Below are 23,396 nucleotides of genomic sequence, written 5' to 3'. Positions count from 1 at the left end.
GGAGATACATATAGTCCTACGAAGAAATTTTCTAAAGACAGGTTCTGCTTTCTTGTAAGCATTAGGCTTTTTTAAGTGTTTAAAAAAAAAATAGAATTGTTATCTATGCAAATAAGCTTGTCAAACAGCTTTAGGCCCAGTTCATACAAGCATAAGGCGCTGCAGCTCATTTAGCGGATTCCAAATGCTTTTCTGCTACCTCCCGTTGCATAGGGCAGCGATGGGGACAACTTGTGCCCTGCTGTCTGCCAATCTGTACCCGGGTGAGTAGGAGCCTTGCCTGTGCACTGATGATGACCTCTCTATGTGCCTGTGCCAGATTCTTGCTTGGCACAGGCACAGATGACATCCGTGTCTTCTGGACAGGTGGCGTAAATCTACTCTCTGAACTTGTGAAGTGTATTAATGTGATTACTCGCAATTTGAAATTCACCATGCAGATGACTGTGGATTTGTCTCCACACAATTATATAGGAAAGAGATGGCTACAAATTAACTGCTGAAAGTCAATAGTTTCCCCCCTCCAAATACCATTAACCTCCTAAGTGGTAATCACAAGTTCAGCTCGGGGTGGAAACAAGCCAGGAGCGGTAAGCCCGAGCTGAACTCATGGTAGCCGCCGGGAGGTCTATACAGAGCAATGCACGCAGTGGGCTATTCTACTTCCACTCCTCTGAGGCTCTGCTTCCCTATGGCGAGATCGCCGTCTGTCATGACAACAGCCAGCCATCTCACTATAGGGTTACAGCACCACCCGGAGGACAGAGGGAAAACTGCAGCGCAGGATCTCCGGGAGGTGAGAGAGTGCTGAGCTGCTGCAGATCTCCCTGGCAGCATGATGTTTTCCAGGTTTTAGGATGTAAAAGCATGCAAAAAATTGCACTGCTTTTAGACCCCAAAATCCAGAAAGAATCATAATGCCAAGGGGGTTAAAGGCATCCCAGTAAGCCAATACTTACGGGTGAATAGGTAATGTCCAGGACGAGAAGAGACAACGATATGTACAATGGCATTTACACAAACGGCAGGAAAGGCAGAGACCAGCATCAGAAACAACCGTTTCCACTCATTTGAATGGAAGTGGTAGTTGATCTCTTTAAGCGTCACTTTCGTTGCCTTCCAGAAACACCACGTTTACCTCTCCCCAACTAGCCATTTGAGCCAGCCCTCAATCCACTATCCTAAAAAGTTAACTGCGTGCATGCACAGTAAACCGGAGCGGCTCATGCACACCCCCCTTCCCCATGCACACGTTTTCCTGATACCCATTGTGCTGCATCCGTCCTCTATTGCTGTAGCCACAATAACCAGGGTAGCTATAGCCAGTATTTTTTGGGGGTTTACACTTTCAGCTACACAAACATGTATGGAACCAAGTGTGCTGCAGCCACTATTTAGAGACTTAGCTGCTAAAATTGCCTAGCTGCAGTTGCTAATTTTCCTTGTTTACACTGGCCCATGAAGCCGCTTAGTTTTGCCAGTGCCAAATGTGCTGCAGTCACTATTTATTGCTGTAGCTTTAGCTTTCCTGATACCAAGCGTGCCACTTCCACTTGTTATTGCTGTAGCCAATACAACCGCTGCGGTAGTCTCTAATACTCCTGTGCACCCAAATGTCAGTCTTGGCCCCTGGTTGCTGCTAATTAACATATTTAATAATGGTGTCCAAATTGTTCAGTGGCTACAAGCACCCAAATTATATGCTTCCACTGTCTGATAACCGCTTAATCTGCTCCAAAAGGTGCCCCTCAGACACTGCAACGCCATGACTGCAGAACCTACAGCTTTCATCCAGAAAACGGGAAATGGTGCTGTGAGATAGGAACATGTTAACATTGCCATTCATTCCAGATGTGTCACCATTCTGATGTGGTTAGCATGCAGCATTGCAGAAAAAGCAGATCTTTACTGGAGATGTGTGAATGGGGCCTGCACAGCTCTGCTATGTAAACACAAGAAAAATAAACAAACATTCAACCATACCAGGTTAAGGTGACCCTGTCATGACAGAAAATGGACGTTGTCACGAGGGACTTTATTTTTTTAAAGAGTACTAGATAGTTATCTGGCTGCCATTCCCATCCTGTGGCTTCACTACCTACAAAAAGCTAGAAGCCAGTGAGATCTGAGTCAAGGAAGGAAAATGAAACCACGGATGAGCACGATAAGTGAGCTCTGGGATTAGCAACTCCTAAAAAAATTATAGTACTTATACTTCTATCATAAGTTCACATTACCACAGAAAGCCAGAAAAAACATTACTTTAGTTTTACATGAAGTGAGGAAGCGTAAGAACCTCTGTCAGATTGTGACTGATGTTTGCTTTTTGGGGAGATTTTGGGCTGGTAAAGTGTATCCGTTCCAACGTGCTGCAGTGCAGCAATTAGAAAAGGAACTTGGATTACATTAAACTAGTTCAAATATGTCTGTTGTGAATGCGTTTGCTGGACAACAATGCAGCACTGCATATTTCAGACAGAAGATGTGTTGTCATTCGATACAACTGTTGGGTTGCTTCGGAAAAAACGTGTACACAGGCTAGACAGTTCTTAGCCCAGGCTGCCTCTGCCAAGAATCTAGTGAGTGCATACAGAGGACCCCGACCACAACTTTGGCAGATTAGCTGGGCCAAATGCTGGCAATTGTTCTTTCACTAGCCCATCCTACTCAGTTATGCGCCATGCTGTTGACCCTACTACCTTCTATATAGTAAAGGAACGCTTTGCTAGGCCGTAGGCAGTGAATTCCTTGGACAACGGATCGGGGCTGAGGGTGAAGTTTCAGTCCATGCCAAGTGACAGTTCTCATACCCGGGTATGAGGCTTAAGACTGGAGAACATAAGTAATCCATCACACCTAGAATAGAAGTAATTTGCAGTGAAGTGCAAAAGTCTGCAACCCTCAATAGCATCTGTACACCATTTTGCTACCATAGGACCCAAAGCACTCAAACCCGAAACAAGGGTGTAACTAGAAATCATGGGGCCCCCCTGCGAAACTTTGGATGGGGTGCCCCATCCAGCTGTCATTGCTGGAGGGAGGAGCGCTGATTGTAGCCCAAGGTGAAGGGGGGGGGGGGGGGTAGAGTGGATTTGATTTTTAAGATATAGATGTAGAGTAGCTGTTAGAAATCAAAACTAGCTCTTGGTAAGAGTAGAGGGTGCAGACAAGAACATCAACTGGGCCCTAGGCAATGTAACTGTGGGTACACCTAAAAGTGATGTGCAGGTACTCAGGAAGAATCCTCTCATTCTCCTGCAATTACACATTCTTCACATATGATCTGACCCAGGTTTACAGGTGATAGACAACACAATTCCTTCAACATGCTCCACATTCTCAGTGGGTTCACAACAGCTCTGCAGGAAGTGTATATGTAGAGAATGTAGTACTACTGTGTAACTTAATTTGTAGTCAACATCCCAAAATTAACAAAATTTCAAATTAATCGATTTCATAAACAAAAAAGGGAATTCATACATTTGCATACAAAAGTTGCATTTAACCTGCATCAGCTGGGTGCACACTTGTCAGCGTGTGAAAGGTTGCGTTTTATGTCTTTTTTTTTTTTTTTTTTTTTTTATAGAGAGTTTGTGTTTTTTTTCCCCACACAGTTTTTCTTGCATTTTGCGTGCATTTTAATGCGTTTGAATTTTGCATATAAAAATAAATAAATAAAAAATAAATCGCATATGTACTTCGTATCAGGGCTGTGGAGTCGGAGTCGTGGAGTCGGGCAATTTTGGGTGCCTGGAGTCGGAGTCGAAATCGGGAAAAAATGCACCGACTCCGACTCCTAATGAATTTGTAACTGTAATTAAAATAGAAAATATGATAAAATGTTCTATTTCTCAGATAATAGTCATTAAAAATAATGTATATATACAGTATATATACAGTAATAGCTGTGCTTAGTCCACAAAAATGAAATAAACCAATCAAAATTAGTTACTTGTGCTGCTTCAATAAAGCAGTCCCCGTATTTTTAAGGTCAGATATACATATCTGATTGTGACTGTATATATGATGTGTACACAGGAATCTCTTATATATACTAAATAACATCTATGCTGTGAGAATAAAGCCTGATGTGTAGCTGTGTCACTAATAGAGATGGTCAACGAGATGGAAATAATTCTGCATTGATGCTGATTTATGCAAATGTATGCACTCCCTTTGCTGATGAAATCAAATAATTTGATATGTTAAAATTTGGTTTGGTGACTACAAATTAAAGGGTAACTGAGACGGATGAAAAGTAAAGTTTTATACATACCTGGGGCTTCCTCCAGCCCCCTTCAGGCTAATCAGTGCCTCGCTCTCCTCCACCACCCAGATCTTCTGCTATGAGTCCTGGTAATTCAGCCAGTCAGCGCTGTCCGGCCGCATGCCGCTCCCACAGCCAGGAACATTCTGCACCTGCGCAATAGTGCTGCACAGGTGTAGTATGCTCCTGGCGGCGGAGTGTGTGCATGCGCACTACGCCTGACTGGCTCAAGTACCTGGACTCATAGCAGAAGATCCAGGTGATGGAGGAGGACAACAAGGGACTGATTATCCTGAAGGCGGCTGGAGGAAGCCCCAGGTATGTATAAAACTTTAATTTCATCTGTCTCAGGTTTACTTTGTTACACAGTAGTACTATACTCTACATATGCACTCCCCACAGAGCTACAGGGAATCCACTGAGAATGCTGTGCACATTGAACACAGAGGTGTTGTCTGTTTACAATCTCCTCATTCCCCTGCAGAGTACCTGCACATCATTCTTACATGTACCCACACTTACATTGCCTAGGGCCTGATAGATGTTCTTTGTTCCGGTTTGTACCTTTTACAAGTACTCTTACCAAGGACTAGTTTTAGTCTAAAGGGAATAAATATAGTAGTCTACATATCCTTCTCACTTAAGTTGTCTTGTAAAATTCCTAAGCGTTGGCAGTTAAGAGACGAATTTCATGTTACATACTTTTAATCAACAAAATTGTAATATGCAAATTAGAGGAGTCGGAGTCGTGGAGTCGGAGTCGGTGGAATCCTAAACTGAGGAGTCGGAGTCGGAGGATTTTTGGACCGACTCCACAGCCCTGCTTCGTATGCGTTTTATGTAAATCAATAGGAAGCGGAAATACATAATTAAAAAGGCATGCAAAACGCAATAAATGCAATACCTCTGCGTCACCGTTGACTTTCATTATGTGCATTTTTAATGAGTTTTTGAAAAAAAATTGCACCAAAACCATAGTTTTTAAAATGCATATTTCAAAACGCATACACATGCGTTTTTTTTAGGCGGTCGTTGACTAACATACACAAACACTGCGTTTACGCAATGCTAGTGTTTCCTGCCTCACAGCAGAATCATTTGCATCTCATTGACCATCCCTACTAGTGACACAACTGCACATCAAGCCATAAGGCTCGTACACACGTCTGACTGAAGCCAACGACGGGTCCGTCTGAACCTCCCGCTGGGCGGGTTTTCAGCAGACAGTACAGCGTGTGTACAGTCTGTCGGCGGACTGCAAAGGCTGTTTCTGAACAATCCGCCCAGCGTCTTAAAACTCTCAAATTACCTTAAGACAAAGATTGTTTACCATAATGGTTTAGGGGGGGGGGGGGGGGGGAAGGATACAGAAAGCTGTCTCAGAGATTTCAGCTGTCTGTTTCCACAGTTAGCAACATATTGAGGAAATGGAAGACCACAGGCTCCGTTCAAGTTAAGGCTCAAAGTGGCAGATCAAGAAAAATCTTGAACAAACAGAAGCGACGAATGGTGAGTACAGTCAGAGTCAACCCACAGACCAGCACCAAAGACCTACAACATCATCTTGCTGCAGATGGGAGTCACTGTGCATTGTTCAACCAATCAGTGCACTTTACAGAAGGAGATGCTGTATGCAGAGGAAGCCTTTTCTCCGCCCACAGCACAAACAGAGCAGTTTGAGGTATGCTAAAGCACATTTGGACAAGCCAGCTTAATTTTGGAATAAGGTGCTGTGGACTGCTAATACTAAATTGAGTTATTTGGGCATAACAAGGGGCAATATGCATGGAGGAAAAACAGAGCATTTCAAGAAAAACACCTGCTACCTACAGTAAAATATGGGGGTGGTTCCATCATACTGTGGGGCTGTGTGGCCAGTGCAGGGACTAGGAATCGTCGAAGTTGAGGGACGCATGTATTCCACTCAGTATCAGCAGATTCTGGAGACCAATGTCCAGGAATCAGTGACAAAGCTGAAGCTGCGTCAGGGCTGAATCTTTCAACAAGACAACGACCCTAAACACTGCTAAAAATCCACTAAGGCATTCATGCAGAGGAACAAGTACAACATTCTAGAATGGCCATCTCAGTCCCCAGACCTGAATATAATTTAAAATCTGTGGTGTGAGTTACAGAGAGCTGTCCATGCTCGGAAGCTATCAAGCCTGAATGAACTAGAGAGGTTTTGTAAAGATTAATGGTCCAAAATACCTTCAACCAGAATGCAGACTCTCATTGGAACCTACAGGAAGCGTTTACAGGCTGTAATTTCTGCAAAAGGAGGATCTACTAAATATTGATTTCATTTCTTTTTTGTGGTGCCCAAATTTATGCACCTGCCTAATTTTTTTTCAACAATTATTGCACACTTTCTGTAAATCCAATAAATTTCATTTCACTTCTAAAATATCACTGTGTATGTCTCCTATATGATATAGTTAACTGACATTTTTTATCTTAACAACCAACGATTTATACAGGAAAATCATGACAATTAACGTGTGTGTGTGTGTGTGTGTGTGTGTGTGTGTGTGTGTGTGTGTGTGTGTGTGTGTGTGTGTGTGTGTGTGTGTGTGTGTGTGTGTGTGTGTGTGTGTGTGTGTGTGCGCTTCATTGGTCACTAACTGGGGCTCACAATCTAGTCCCTACGTGTGTGTGTGTGTGTGTGTGTGTGTGTGTGTGTGTGTGTGTGTGTGTGTGTGTGTGTGTGTGTGTGTGTGTGTGTGTGTGTGTGTGTGTGTGTGTGTGTGTGTGTGTGTGTGTGTGTGTGTGTTTCATTTGTCACTAACTGTCCCTCAGAGGGGCTCACAATCTAGTCCCTACCATAGTCATGCGTCTATGTATGTATCATGTAGTGCATGTATCATAGTCTGGGGCCAATTTAGGGGTAAGCCAATTAACTTATCTGTATGTTTTTGGGATGTGGAAGGAAACCGGAGTGCCTGGAGAAAACCCATAAAGACACAGGGAGAACATACAAACTCCTTGCAAATGCTGACCTGGCTGGGATTCAAACCGGGGGCCCAGCACTGCAAGGCAAGAGCACTAACCACTATGCCACCGTGCTGCCCCACCAATATATAGAGAGGGTTGCTAATGCTTTAGCAGCAGAACTGCAGTCAGTCACGTCATGTGATACACACCAACAGTGGAAGCTCTTCTAATTTCACACTATTCTGCATGTGACCACAACTCAAAAACAAATTCACTGACCTTTCCGCAATCCTCACTATATCCTGATTATGCCACCTAATAGCAGATAAGTTTTAAATGATCGAATCCAGGGTGTGCTGGTTCATGTCTGTTCTCTAGGCTTTGTAAGCCCATCAATATTTCTCTTCAGCTGTTGCAGAACTACCACTGCAAGGATCATCTTCTACACAAATTCCACCAAATGCCAAGTGCTGTAGCTGGAAAACAGCTGGGCAGCCACAATGTGCACATGCTGTCACTTCTCCATGCCTGTACAAACACTACTGCTCTGACAGAGGCATGTACTCAGGCGCTGACAGATAAATGACTTACACGGGGGATCTGGTGACAGGGGGCTGCACGTGCCCTAGGGTACAGGATAGATATTAGGGCCGATGGATCAGGCTCAGTGGAAAGAAAACTAAAGCATGTGCAAGAGTAGCCAGTAAGAATTCCATTTTCATGCAAGAGTTGAAACCCAATCACTCCGAACAACCACTCAGTCTTCTTGGGAGAATGTTAGTCTCACCTCAGTTGTCACTGGGTTAGAAAGGGATTACACAGGGAGACAGAACAATTAAAATCAAGAGCTCAGATCTTTTCTGCTCTGTTCAAAACCTACCAGTAAATTAGAGACTTAGCTGGAACAAGACTTGAAATTGAGCCAGAGGTGAAAATAAAACTGATGAGAAACAATTATATTTATCCTCTTACTCCTAAAAAAATTACCTTTTTTTTATATATAAAATATCCCATGACTATTTTACAGTTAAACATTTAAAAACTAGATTGAAGGTGTTGTCTTTGCTCAGTGCCAGCCTAATAAGTGTCCCAGAGTTAGGCAAGGTGCACACATAGTAGAAATGTCTATGGGCAGCATTAAAAAAAACACATACGGTATGCTTTTAATATGCGTGCGTTTTCAAAAATGCTGGATTTGTTGCACAATGTGCAAAAACGCACATAATGAAAGTCAATGGGAACGCAGTGGTGTGAGTTTTCAATGCGTTTTTAGTTGTGTCTCCCCCCCCCCCCCCAAAAAAAAAATTTGTTTTGTGATGTATTTCCACTTCCTGTCGTCTTCCTAGTGATTTTCATAAATGGAAATATAAAACGTCTACCAAATGCATATATGTTTTGTATATGCGAGCCACAAACGCATTAAAACGCATGCAAAACGTATCTACAGTAAAAAAAAAAAAAAAAAAAAAAAAAAAAAGGGCACAAAACAAATTGAAAACATGACATAAAACACAGTCTTTTATGTTATGTGTGCACCCAGCCTTAGGAAGAGTTCATGTGTTTATCTCTCCCTAATCTCAGAAGTGGTATTCTGCCAGGAAAACTTTTATGGCTGTAATTATCTTATTAGTGAGGTTCATTATATTCCAGACACGGTACTAACACGACAGAAGCTGTCACTTCCATGCCTAAAAATTAACTCTTTCATGCAGCAACATAAAACAAGTAAAACAGCCTGGTATTGAATATGTTTTGTACTGTGCATACACACGTATTTGTCACATGTTGCATGTCGCCTAGGGTACACTTTAAAGTAGAACTAAAGTCTGGTACACAGTAATAATTAAGTAGTAACCTTCTTTTAAAATGAAATCATTCTGAACATAATCAGTAGAAGTGTCTGAGAACTGGCTAATCGCTGCAACAAGAAAGTGTTAAAGGGAACCTAAACTGAGAAGGATATGGATTTTTACCTTTAAAATACCAGTTGCCGGACTCTCCTGCTGATCCTGTGTCTCTAATACTTTTAACCACAGCACCTCAACAAGCATGCAGATCAAGTGCTCTGACTGAAGTAAGACTGTATTAGCTGCATGCTTGTTTCAGGTGTGTGATTCAGCCACTACTGCAGACACAAAGATCAGCAGGACTGCCAGGCAACTGGTATTGTTTAAAAAGAAACATTCATTTCCCTCTCAGTTTAAGTCCCCTTTAAATCTGGAATCTTTGACAGATAGCAACCTATTAGTTGACCCCAATTTTAAATCTCCAGTGTTGGAGAAACGTTAAAGCAGGTATGTCAAACCGGTCCTACGAGGGCCGAGATCCTCACACATTTTTGATACAGCTCAAATGAATTGATGGGTCTGAATCAGGAAAGGTGTGATCCATCAGGTAGAACACCTTCCTTTATTTCTCAGTCCATCCTAAACACTGGCATGTATCTGGCCCTCCAGGCCTGGAGTTCGACACGTGCCTTAAAGTGATAGTATACAAGCCATTATTTTTAACAATGTCAAATATTAATTTCAGATTGCAGTTCACAAAACCTACCTAAAACATTTGCAGGGATGCTGGGAATGTGTAACCACAGTTGAGCGTAATCAATCCCATCTCAGTAACAGCTGATACAGCCACGCAAGACAACATTTACATATAAGCCTACTGGGCTTGAGAGCAGTGGCATGGAAAATGCCATGGTGATTAAATATATATCTGCATTATACAGCCTTTAAAATACTTTAGTATATGTAGAGGCAGTCTGAATCAGTTTTTTTTTTTCTTTAAGGACCACTGTAGTGAGGAGCATATGGCAGCTGTCATATTTATTTCCTTTTAAACAATACCAGCTGCCTGGCAGCCCTTCTGATTGATTTGGCTGCAGTAGACACCAGACTGAGCATGCAGCTAATCTTGACAGATCTGACAATGTCAGAAACACCTGATCTGCTGCATGCTTTTACAGAGTCTATGGCTTATGCTGGGGATACACGGTACGTTTCTGTACAGTGTATCGACCAGCTGATCCGGCCAGCTGATAATATTCAGCTGGCCCGATCAAGCCGCTCGATTCCCGTCTGCGGACAATGGCAGGGAATCGAGCGCTGATAAGGAAGCGTCGGCGGGGGGCGAGCGGTAATTGACCCGCGTAGACGAGCGGGGACGCGGCTGGGGTCGATCCGGCGGCTAATCGAGCCGCCGGTCGACCCATGTATTCCCGGCATTAGAGGCAGAGGATCAGCAGGGCAGCCAGGCAACTGGCATTGTTGAAAAGGAAATAAATATGGAAGCCTTCATATCCATCTCTTTACTGTTGTCCGTTAAGGAATTTGACGATACACTACAGTAAAGTAACCTGTCATGCAAATTCTTAGATTCGAAACTGAGCCAATAAAGCCCAGGAGCTGCTAATAAAATAACTTTCTGCCAGCTAACAAACCAGCAGCTACCAGGCTGTGTCTAATTTTCAAGTAAGCATGTAAAGTCAGGATTAAAACACCTCATATCAGCACCCCCCCCAAAAAAAAAGACAACTAAGTGGTACAACCACACTGATTTTTCTAACCCCGATCGGTGTGCCATTTATCAGAGCTTACATGGAACATGGTGCAAATGCTTTGTGTACTTGCTGTGTTCTCAGCAAAGTAAAAGAAGCTGGAATGGCCTGGTACCAGAGTCCTTACACTAGTATAAGTAGAGAGATGACTTACATAGGTTACGTTATACGATTCAATGCACTATAGTTATAGGTCAGTGGCCAGAATGGGGTCAAAATCAACCAGGGCTGTGGAGCCGGTACAAAAATCTTTCGACTCCAACTCCGACTCCTCAGTTTCTGAAACCACGACTCCGACTCCAACCCCGGGTACCCACAATTGCTCAGACTCCTCGACTCCTTAGTCTAATGCTTAACAGGGCTGTGGATTTTGTACAAAAATCATGCGACTCCAACTCCTCAGTTTCTGAAACCACGACTCCGACTCCACAGCCCTGAAATCAACGCAGGTATTGACTCCTCTGGACTGAAACTGAACTTTGCATTGGTATAATCAGGACTGGAAGGGTAATGATTGAAATCGGAGAGCTAATTAATCAGATGTAATTTATCAACCTTCCAAATCTGATAAGCCCCATGTAAAATCCCAGCAGAGTCCAGACAAATTCCACTTCCTGTGTAGTAAGACACTAGCTGAAGGTTGGAATCTCAAATCTTTAAAGGAGAACTGTAGTGAGAGGTATATGGAGGGTGCCATATTTATTTCCTTTTAAACAATACCAGTTGCCTGGCTGCCCTGCTGAACCTCTGCCTCTTATGCTGGGCATACACGGTGAGTTTTTGCGTCGGTATTGAGCCAGTGGCTCGATGCCGGCGCGTCACCGCTTGTCTGCGCGGATCGATTCCCGCACGTCCCCGCGAGCGCTGCTAATCAGCCACTCGTTTCTTCTCATTGTTCTCCCCGCCGATATCTAGCGCAGTATCGATCCGGCAGGGTATCTGACAGGTTGAATATTATCAATCGAGCCATCAGCGGTTCGATTGATGATAATATAAAACTCACTGTGTATGCCCAGCATAATACTTTTAGCCCTAGACCCTGAACAAGCATGCAGATCAGGTGTTTGACATTTTTGACAGATATGACAAGATTAGCAAGCATGCAGGTTTCTGGTGTGATTCACACTACTGCAGGCAAATAGCTCAGCAGGGCTGCCAGGCAACTGGTATTACTTAACCTTCCTGGCGGTAAGCCCGAACTGAGTTCGGGCTATGCCGCCGGAAGGCACCGCTCAGGCCCCGCTGGGCCGATTTGCATAATTTTTTTTTTGCTGCACGCAGCTAGCACTTTGCTAGCTGCGTGCAGTGCCCGATCGCCGCCGCTACCCGCCGATCCGCCGCAATTCCTCTCGCCGCGGCCGCCCCCCCCCCCCAGACCCCGTGCGCTGCCTGGCCAATCAGTGCCAGGCAGCGCTATGGGGCAGATCGGAGTCCCCTCTGACGTCACGACGTCGATGACGTCGGTGACGTCATCCCGCCCGTCGCCATGGCGACGGGGGAAGCCCTCCAGGAGATCCCGTTCTTTGAACGGGATCTCCGGATCTCCGATCGCCGGCGGCGATCGGAGGGGCTGGGGGGATGCCGCTGAGCAGCGGCTATCATGTAGCGAGACTTTGTCTCGCTACATGAAAAAAAAAAAAAAAAATTTAAAAAAAAAGATTTGCTGCCCCCTGGCGATTTTTTTGCAAACCGCCAGGAGGGTTAAAAGGAAATCAATATGGCAGCCTCCATACACCTCTCACTACAGTTCTCCTTTAACTCTATGCATTCAACATTAATCCTTACTGTTGACCATAAATAAGAAAGTCCTGTAAACCAAATATTTCTAGCACAATATTCAACTGCCTTCACATCCCCAGAATCTTCAAGGAGAAAGAAGAAGCCACAAAGCGACTAGACTTTCCAGCAGTAGAGAAGACAGCCATACACTAGCAATCCAATTCACTGAAAATTGGCAGAGATAATTAAAATTCAAATGTTTGAGTGTGTGTTTCATTAAATGACCCCCAATGTATCTGGCTCATCATGAGATGAATCACACAGGCTGTAATGGTAAGTCTGTATACATGAGTAAGCAGGGAAGCCAGCCAATTAGAGCAGGAGTAGCCTTAGCACAGGAATGCAGGCAGAGGCATGTAGTGGACGGATAGTCCCAGCACAGGGATGCAGGCAGAGGCATGAAGTGGATGGACAGCACAAGCACAGGGATGCAGGCAGAAGCAGGTAGTGAATGGACAGCCTCAGCACAGGGATGCAGGCAGAGGCATGTAGTGGATGGACAGCACAGGGATGCAGGCAGAGGCACGTAGTGGATGGACAGCACAGGGATGCAGGCAGAGGCACGTAGTGGATGGACAGCACAGGGATGCAGGCAGAGGCACGTAGTGGATGGACAGCACAGGGATGCAGGCAGAGGCATGTAGTGGATGGACAGCACAGGGATGCAGGCAGAGGCATGTAGTGGATGGACAGCACAGGGATGCAGGCAGAGGCATGTAGTGGATGGACAACACAGGGATGCAGGCAGAGGCATGTAGTGGATGGACAGCACAGGGATGCAGGCAGAGGCATGTAGTGGATGGACAGCACAGGGATGCAGGCAGAGGCATGTAGTGGATGGACAGCACAGGGATGCAGGCAGAGGCATGTAGTGGATGGACAACACAGGGATGCAGGCAGAGGCATGTAGTGGATGGACAGCACAGGGATGCAGGCAGAGGCATGTAGTGGATGGAGGGCACAGGGATGCAGGCAGAGGCATGTAGTGGGTGGACGGCACAGGGATGCAGGCAGAGGCACGTAGTGGGTGGACGGCACAGGGATGCAGGCAGAGGCACGTAGTGGATGGACAGCACAGGGATGCAGGCAGAGGCATGTAGTGGATGGACAGCACAGGGATGCAGGCACAGGCATGTCGTGGATGGACAGCACAGGGATGCAGGCACAGGCATGTCGTGGATGGACAGCACAGGGATGCAGGCACAGGCACGTAGTGGATGGACAGCACAGAGATGCAGGCAGAGGCACGTAGTGGATGGACAGCACAGGGATGCAGGCAGAGGCACGTAGTGGATGGACAGCACAGAGATGCAGGCAGAGGCACGTAGTGGATGGACAGCACAGAGATGCAGGCAGAGGCATGTAGTGGATGGACAGCACAGGGATGCAGGCAGAGGCACGTCGTGGATGGACAGCACAGGGATGCAGGCAGAGACACGTAGTGGATGGACAGCACAGAGATGCAGGCAGAGGCACGTAGTGGATGGACAGCACAGGGATGCAGGCAGAGGCACGTAGTGGATGGACAGCACAGGGATGCAGGCAGAGGCACGTAGTGGATGGACAGCACAGGGATGCAGGCAGAGGCATGTCGTGGATGGACAGCACAGGGATGCAGGCAGAGGCACGTCGTGGATGGACAGCACAGGGATGCAGGCAGAGGCACGTAGTGGATGGACAGCACAGAGATGCAGGCAGAGGCACGTAGTGGATGGACAGCACAGAGATGCAGGCAGAGGCACGTAGTGGATGGACAGCACAGAGATGCAGGCAGAGGCACGTAGTGGATGGACAGCACAGAGATGCAGGCAGAGGCACGTAGTGGATGGACAGCACAGGGATGCAGGCAGAGGCATGTCGTGGATGGACAGCACAGGGATGCAGGCAGAGGCACGTCGTGGATGGACAGCACAGGGATGCAGGCAGAGGCACGTAGTGGATGGACAGCACAGAGATGCAGGCAGAGGCACGTAGTGGATGGACAGCACAGGGATGCAGGCAGAGGCATGTAGTGGATGGAGGGAACAGGGATGCAGGCAGAGGCATGTAGTGGATGGAGGGAACAGGGATGCAGGCAGAGGCATGTAGTGGATGGACGGCACAGGGATGCAGGCAGAGGCATGTAGTGGATGGACAGGTGTAATAGCAATGCTAAACAGTGTGTATGGCTGCCCAGGAAGCTCTCCAGCTGTGCTGTCAGCCTGGCATGTAGTTGCAGAGCGGCTGAGCAGCCCAGGACCCCGGTGCTGTCAGTGATGGCAGGCTGCCATATGACTGCTCCTCTCACTCACCCGGGACACCGTAAGGTCGGTCATAAGCTCGTCAAAGGCCCGCGTTTCCTCGGCCTGCTTCTGGTTGTGCAGAGCGATCTTCTCGCTGAATTTCCGCGGGTTGGAGGTGCTGGAGGCCTGGGACGCCGCCATGGCGGGCAGGCTTGTTACTAGCGGGGAGAGGAGGGCAAGTGAAGTCCCTGAGGGGACCGGCGACTGCGGCTCAGCCCGTCATGGTGCCCCCTTCCGGAGAGGATCAGGAGAGGCCCGGACTGCCGCCGGAGGGAGGATGGTGAGTGGCCATCCGGGAGAAGCTGATCCTACGGAGCGACCACCCGCCTCCTTCCGCCGCTTCTTCCGGCCCCGATGTCAACAAACTCCACCGCAAAGTTGCCAATGTCCGGCGGATCCCCAGCCTGCGCCGCTTCCTGACAACAAGTCCAGCAAGAGTGATGGGCGGTTTGTCAATCCCGCCCCGCCTACTGCCCTGCCCACATATCCGCCTATCAGCCTGCCCGGCTACCGCCCACCGCTGTCAGTCCCGCCCCGCCCACTGAACCTCTCTCTCAGCATGACCGACATTCATTTCGCCTCCTCCCACCTACCGGTAGCACCGCTCCTCTCTTGTCCGATATTCTCCTATCTCTCTGGCCCCGCCTTCGTGCACAACCCCGCCCACTAAATGGCCCCTTCGCTGTTCTGACGTGCTGACAGTCACTCCTCTCCTCTTCTTGTCATCCGCTTGTCCAGTCTTTGCCTGCCTCTCCCTCCTCCTGTGAGTGCTGTGTGCGTTTCTGTGCACGGCATGCTGGCTATGCGCTCTGTGCTGCTGCTCTGAATGCTGTGTGTAATGCTGTGCTGTGCCTGCAGCAAATGTGTGCTGTCTGTACTGTGATGGGTTATGCGTACTGTCTGTGCTGCTGGCTGTGCTATGAATGTCTTGTGTCGTGCTGTGCATGCCACTGTGTGCATAGCTCCCAACTGTCCCTTTTTCGGAGGGACAGTCCCTCTTTGGGATCCCTGTCCCTCTTTCCTCCTCATTTGTCCCTCTTTCAGGACTTTGTCCCTCTTTCTATGTTAATATATATATATTTCTCTACTAAAAAATGTGTTTGATTAACTCTAAACTTTATTCCCTTCCTTTAAATTGATATATTACTAATTTTAAAATGTTAATATGAAGGAAAATAAACCAGGATAGAAAGGACCAGTGGGGTTTGAATTATAAAACATTTTTCGGTACTTATCCGTTAGCCGGGCGCATCCGGCAGGTGGCGCTAATTACTATTCCTCCTCCAGGCCGACATGGATAGTAGGGAAAAGATGTAACTCTGGTGGAGTTTTGTCGCCACCTAGAGGATGCGCCCGGCTAACGGATAAGTACCCGTTTTTCTTAAGAAATCTTTATGGTATGCGTGACTAGGGGTGTGACGGGGGCGTGATCAGGGGTGTGGCATGGGCATGGCTTAAGTGTCACTCTTTCTCATCTCATGGGAGGTATGCTGTGTGTGCTGCGCTGATTGCTACAGAGGAGATTGCCAGAAGTGTCAGTGGATTGTCACTTTTCTATTATGCCCTTCATTAGCTATCAGCGGCATATCTAATATTATTTGTTTACCTAGAAACGCACACTGGACATATCAAAAACTGATCCGTGTACAAATTAATCCGTTTTTATGGCATCAGTTTTTGATCCGTGACACTACATTCTGTAAGCTCGCCATGAATGCAGCTGGTCAGTTCATGTAGAAAAATTGGTGCCCTCAAACTTGCGGTCCGTTCGGCAAATGGGCTAAACGGATCCGCTCCAATGGAGCAATGTGATCCTATTGATTAAGGCTCAGTCCACACTAGATGCCATTGAAGAACGCAATCCGAGGTCCAGGCACCGGCTGTCAAAAACTGGAACGTAAACGGATCAAAAACAGATTCGTGCTGCACTTTTACAGCACGTTTCCAGTCCGTTTATGTTTTTTAAAACAAGTTGGTGTCCCTATAGCCGTGGGGGGGCGCCATGCTGGAGGGGGTAGCAGTCAGGAAGGAGGGTAGCGGGCACCACAGCGGGGAGAAGGTCAGACCCTCACCTGGAACCCCCTTTCCATGCCCCCCCCCTCCAGCTAGTTGCCTTAAAAATCAAGCCAGGGAGGAACTCGCTCACTTCCTTGTTCCATCACTCGCCGCGTGACTTCCACTGAAGTACAGAGGGCGGCATTGCAGGAAGTGACTCTGCGAGAGGTGGAACATAAGGAAGTGAGTTCACTGCTGGCTAGATTTTTGAAGGAAACTAGCTGGAGGGGGAGCACGGAAGGAGGGACCCAGGTGAGGGAGGGGGGACCGACCCCCACTCCCAGCCACTGTGCCCGCTGCCCCCCTTCCTGGCTGCTACCCCCCCCCCCAGGCTACCTGGGGACACCTTGGGGAGGAGTAGGCAATCCGGATCTCCCTCCATTTTTTTGTGTACAAAATAGCCTGTGAAGAGGGAGATCCATTTTTGTATTGCCTTTGCCTAACCCTCCGTGTATCCGGGGTCCGTGAAGTCCCATCTGGGTCCGTGAAGTCCTGACAAACCCGGACTTTCCGTTTTAGTTTTTCCCCTGGATCCGTTTTGAGAAGTCTGTGAAGACGGCTGCTATTTTTAACATTGGTATCCATGTCTCCGGTTTTGATCCGGGCCCAAAAACGGAGCCACGGATATGCTTTTAACACAAGTGTGAACCGGCCCTAACATAGGGTCCGTTCCCATCCCTAAAGGTGGCCACTAATGATGCAATCTTTTTCATCCAATCGTATCATTTCTATGTAAAATAAGGGCACTCCCTATATTTTCCATTCAATGTATTTACTCAATTTACCCTTGTACTACATAGATTTTGTAAAGTTGGATGAAAAAGATTGGATCATTAGTGGCCACCTTAAGGATCAGTTATGTACCTTTTTTTATGCCAATGTGAACCCGGGCCTTACAGATAGCTGAAAAAGCATATTTCTTTCTACTTTAAAATCACAGTCTATTTTGTGAAAAGGCTGCATTATACTGTCAATACCTCTTAACCGTCATAATGAAAATGGATTGCCTGATGAGTTATATCTATTCTTCATCAGTGACCTCTTCATGTTATGTCGAACATCAGTAGTGTAATAATGCTGTTGGAACAGCAAACGTGTCCATTACATGCTATTAATACTTGCTTACTTTTCCAATTTCCCACCATTTATTTGAAATATATGCATAATGAAGTTGTCATCCACTTGTGGTTGGCGTCATAGAGTTCTTCAACCAGTCCGTTGTACAGCAATGTGGGCCGTGTATTGCTGCATAGTAGGTTTTACAAATTACACTCTAAAACTACTCAGTATCTGGTCACAAAAACAGATATTAGTTCAGTGTTGCATATTTGTTGCCATTCGAATGAAGTGATTGTATGCAGTCATACATAGCCATACAATTTTTTTTCATTTTCATTACAATTTTCGCATTCTCATTTCTCACTACAAGTGGCTATGTCAGGAGGAGTCAAGCTAGACACATCCAATTTTGAATAGCTATTAACTGTTGAATTTAACAAGTCTGAGGACTCTGCTTCAAAACTGTTGCAGCAGTTCAGATTTGACTATTATTATTATTTTTATTTCTAAGGTGCCAATAATGTCCATAGTACTGTACATAGTACAAAACAGATTATAGTGGGGAACATAGATAAATAAGCAGTTCAACACACTGTACAATCAGGACATCCAGCGACACCAGTACAAATACATACGATTTATGTGTGGTTTTAAATCAATACCAATACTGTGTATTGCCAGTTATGTATTTCAGCATGATTTATTGTCATTTATGTAATTATCAGCATGATATGAAATGGCCTGGAGAGTGGCAGTTGGTTGTGTCAGGCTTCTGGGCCTATAGGCTCTAGATATGTAAATCCTGCCCTGTATGTTATTATTAACCTCCTTAGCGGTAACCCCGTGCTGGACACGGGGTAAGCCACCACGGAGGATTCCTCAGGCCCTGCTGGGCCGATTTGCATAATTTTTTTTTTCAAACACGCAGCTAGCACTTTGCTAGCTGCGTGTTTGATCCGATCGCCGCCGATCCGCCACTACCTGCCACGATACAGCCCCCCGCATTCGCCTTGCGCAGCCTGGCCAATCGCCGCCAGGCTGCGCTATGGGGTGGATCGGGACTCCCTGTGACGTCGATGACGTCACTCTGTTCGTCGCCATGGCGACGGGGGAAGCCCTCAAGGAAATCCCGTTCAGAATGGGATTTCCTTATGGGCGAGCGGCGATCAGATGTTATGGGGGGATGCCGCAGGGAGGGGGGAAGCATGTAGCTAGCGCTAGGCTCCCTCCCGCGGCCGCAAGGCTGCGGGAATCAAACCGCCAGGGAGGTTAAAGAGAACCTGAACTGAAAATAAAAAGCCAAAATAACCATACACAGGTCATACTTACCTCCTCTGTAGTCTACTTCTCAACCTCTTTCTCCTCTCATGCGTCTCATTTGTCCACTGTGATCAATGGAATTCTCTGTCCTCCATTTTAAAAATGCCCATTATCCCATAACATGGCCATTATCCTGGTCAGCACACTGTTAAACTGTAATATCAGCCACTTGAGCCATAGGGAAACATGGACATTACCTTGCACATTCAGTTGTAACTGACAGCTGCTGATATATAACTGACAGCAACTGGTATATTTCAGTTCTGACAAAATATTGTCAGAACTGGAAGGGATCACTGTAAGAAGAAAATGGTGAGCTTTTGAGAGGAACTGACTGTGAGGTTAGTATGTAATATTCATTTGCAGCTATGTCATGTGTTTATTTTAAATAATTTTACTCGCTTCAGGTTCCCTTTAAGGAACACCAAAGATTGCTTGATTATCTTGTTGTAAATTGTTGTATGCAATATTCTGTAATCATGTGATGGAATAAAGCTTATGAATTGATATGTATTCAACATGTGGCGCAATCCTTATGCCAAATTGCTGTGCTGACTTGCCCCAACCCCAGCATAAGCCAATACAAATGCAGCCTTGTGGAGATCAGCACAGCAAGCAGTGAGATATCAGAGAGATAGTGGGGCCCAGACCTTTGCTAATGGCGAAGCGAGTGCCTGATCACTAAGCTTTGTACTGAACTTGGTCATGTTGCCTGAATTCTGATCGCTGCAGCTGACAGTAGGGCCTAGTTTACACTTTACAAACATAATTGCAATCGCTAAGCGCTTAGCCATTGTGATTTTGAATGGAGATTTTCAGAGTGATTTTTAACCACTTAGGTCTATTTGGATGGATATATCCGTCCAGATAGCCTGCCCAGCTCCCGCCAAGCCAGGCACGCTCCCACCGCCTTCCGCTGCCCCGGAGATCAATGAATGGGAACACAGTTCCCATTCATTGATCTATGCCCCCGAATGAAAAACTGACGGCTTCTCTGAAAAGCTGTGATTTTTCTAAGTTTCATGTCATCCCTTCAGTTCCTGTAAGCGAGAGCTCTTGCTTACAGGATGAAAAACCAAAAAATGACTGTGGCCTTCTTGTGGCCAAATAGTAAAACTACACCTACATACATATTTTTTTAAAAATATACACATTTAAAATTACCTGTTTACCCCCCCCCCCCCCCACACACACACACACTCCAAAAAAACACCAAATAAAATGTTTAATTTAAAAAAAAATTACAATTAAACAACAACAACATAAATAGTTACCTAAGGGTCTGAACTTTTTTAATATGCATGTCAAGAGAGTATATTACTATAATTTTTTTTAATTATAAGCTTGTAAATAGTGATGGACGCAAATTGAAAAAAATGCACCTTTATTTCCAAATAAAATTTTGACGCCATACATTGTTATAGGGACATAATTTAAATGGTGTAATAACCGGGACAAATGGGCAAATAAAATACGTGGGTTTTAATTATGGTAGCATGTATTATTTTAGAGCTATAATGGCTGAAAACTGAGAAATAATTTTTTTCTTAATATTTCCGTTAAAATGCACTTAGAAAAAAAATAATTCTTAGCAAATTGTACCACCTAAAAAAAGCCTAATTGGTGGTGAAAAAAACAAGATATGGATCATTTCAGTGCGATAAGTAGTGATAAAGTTATTGGCGAATGAATGGGAGGTGAAAGTTGCTCCGATGCATAAGGTGAAACAACACTGTAAGCTGAAGCATTTTTGCACATTCCTTTAAGGCTGGTTTCACAGTGGGACGTTAAAGTCCCACGTTACCGCAGCCAGTAACACAGCCTAACTCACAGCACTGTAAAATCAATTGTGCTGTTCACAGTAACACGTTGCGTTACATTGTAACGCAGCACGTTAAAAACAAAGTGCTGCATGCTGTACGTTATACTGGGCTAAGCCACGTTAGACTGTTTGCACATGCTCAGTAATGTTGGAGGAGGAGGTGTCCCCTCCTCCTCCGCGGCCAGCCACATGGCTAATTAATATTCACTGCACTGCAGAGACTCTTGGTGGGACTGTAGTGTTGTCCGATCATGAACGAATCGTTCATTTGATCCGGATCTTTTTTATGAGTCGAATCATCCGGATCATCACAATGAAAGATTCGGTTCACAATGGATGTCTGTCTGGAAGAAACAGGAACATACAGAATATACAGTGCAGGGAAAGTCCTGTCCTGCTAATCATTTCACCCAGTCTGCTTCCCTAGTAAAATGATTCAAATGATTTGGTTCAAAGATCCGGATCTTTACAATGATCTGATTCAAATGATCCGAATCCTTAAAAAGATCCGGACTTCCTATGACTAACCTGGAGCGGCTGCTTTGAGAGCTGCATAACGCAGCTCAATCTGACGTCCAACTTCAACACCACCATACATTGCTTTAGGGGCACGTTATGCGACCATAACGTCCCCTAAAACGCAACGTCTTGGTGTGTAAATAGCCTAAAGAGAACTCGAGGTGGGTTTTAAGACTCCTATTAGCACACAGAGGCTGGGTCTGCATATAATGCCCAGCCTCTGTTGCTATACTGTTTCCCCCCCGCCCCCCCCCCCCCCCCCCCGCGCTCTGCTGGCTACCATAAATCAAACCCTGTGCTAGCGACACACAGCGCGTCGCAGCCGGCTGTTTACCTCTGCACTTGTCACTCTCGCCCCTACCCCGCCTCCTCCATAGCTCCGCTCCCCGCCTGCATCCCTTCCCTCCAATCAGTGGGGAGGGTAAGGACGCAGGCAGGGAGCGGCGACATAGAGGAGGCGGGGGAGCGGCGAGAGTGAAAAGTGCAGAGGTAAACAGCTGGCTAGCGATATCGCTAGCACAGCATTTGATTTATGGGGACAGCAGAGCACAGGGGGAGCCTGGGGGGAGACAATATAGCAACAGAGGCTGGGCATTATATGCAGACCCTGCCTCTGTGTGCTAATAGGATTCTTCAAACCCACCTCTGGATCTCTTTAAGAAAAATCACTGTTAAAATGGTACAGGCAGCACTTTTTGATTTTCTCAAAATGGAAACGCTGCAGTGAGAACGCTCATAGGGTGACATTGCTGTAGCCATTGGCGTAGCAATAGGAGATGCAGAGGTTGTGACCGCAATGGCGCCCTTGGACCAGAGGGGCCCACTAGGTGTGCTCCATCATCCATCTTATTAGCTTTTCATTGGTGCTATGCTGGTAATGAACACCTCTATGTGTGCATTGCATAGTAGTAATCCTCCACAAACTGTTTCCTTGGGCCCATTCACACTAGAACGTTTTGCTGGCGATTTCAGCAAAACGCTCAAGCGCTAGTGCTTTTCAAAGCGCTAGTGCTTTAATACCCTATGGGCCCGTTCTTACTTGGGTGATTTGCGTTAATCACTGGCGATTAACGCAAATCACCAAACACAAACGTGTAGCCTGCACCATTTTCAGGCGCTTTCCAGACGATCGCGTTTCAGTGCTAAAGAAGCGCTAAACGCGATCGCGGAAAGATCGCTGCAGTGTCCAGTAATTTTTCTGCGTTAAATCGCGGAAAAATCACTCCCGCAAAACGCAGTCGGTAATCGCCGGCATTTTTCGCTTTTAAGTGTGAATGGGGCCTTACTCTGATTACACCTCTCTGACACTGCAGATGTACTTGGTAGGTTTTGGGGCTCCATATCAATAGAGTGCTTGGGGCCCCATGTAAAACTCGCACTGAGGCCCAAGCTTCTTAGCTACACCACTGGCTTTTTAAGCACTAGTGATTTGAAACGCTCTTGCTAATGCAATGCTATGGGGGATTTTTATAGAATCACATTGCTCAAGTGAGAACACACACATAGGATTACATTAGTTAGGGCTAGTTCACACTGGGCACACAAAGCTGTGTTTTCACTGTACAGGAAAGTATTTTAGGAGTGATTGTGTTTTGTGATTCTATAACATTGAAATGCAATCGCTCCAAAAATGCTGCATGCAGCATCAGAAAATCGCTAATCACTGGCGATCGCTACAGTGTGAAAACTACCATTGACTTGCATTAGCAGCAGTATTTTGCTGATCGCCAGTGATCAGCAAATCGCTGAAAAATCGCCCAGTGTGAATTAGCCCTAAGAGCTTTCCAAATCACAAGCGCTTAG

The 23,396-nt window shown here is 46.0% G+C and overlaps 1 protein-coding gene across 2 annotated transcripts in view; it reads right to left on the bottom strand.

Annotated features, from left to right (window-relative positions):
- The window catches only part of CRTC3 (CREB regulated transcription coactivator 3), a 193,276-nt gene extending 178,018 nt beyond the window's left edge, over nt 1–15,258 (bottom strand). For both annotated transcript variants that reach the window (XM_068275320.1, XM_068275322.1), the window contains exon 1: nt 14,828–15,258. In XM_068275320.1, coding sequence (XP_068131421.1) covers nt 14,828–14,959 — 132 coding nt within the window. In that variant the 5' untranslated portion in view covers nt 14,960–15,258. The remainder of the gene's footprint in view (nt 1–14,827) is intronic.
- Nucleotides 15,259–23,396: the final 8,138 nt, after the last annotated feature.

This window comes from Hyperolius riggenbachi, chromosome 3 (genome assembly GCF_040937935.1).
Source record: "Hyperolius riggenbachi isolate aHypRig1 chromosome 3, aHypRig1.pri, whole genome shotgun sequence".
In the NCBI taxonomy this organism is placed as follows: domain Eukaryota; kingdom Metazoa; phylum Chordata; class Amphibia; order Anura; family Hyperoliidae; genus Hyperolius; species Hyperolius riggenbachi.
This window is presented reverse-complemented; position numbering and strand designations above follow the sequence as displayed.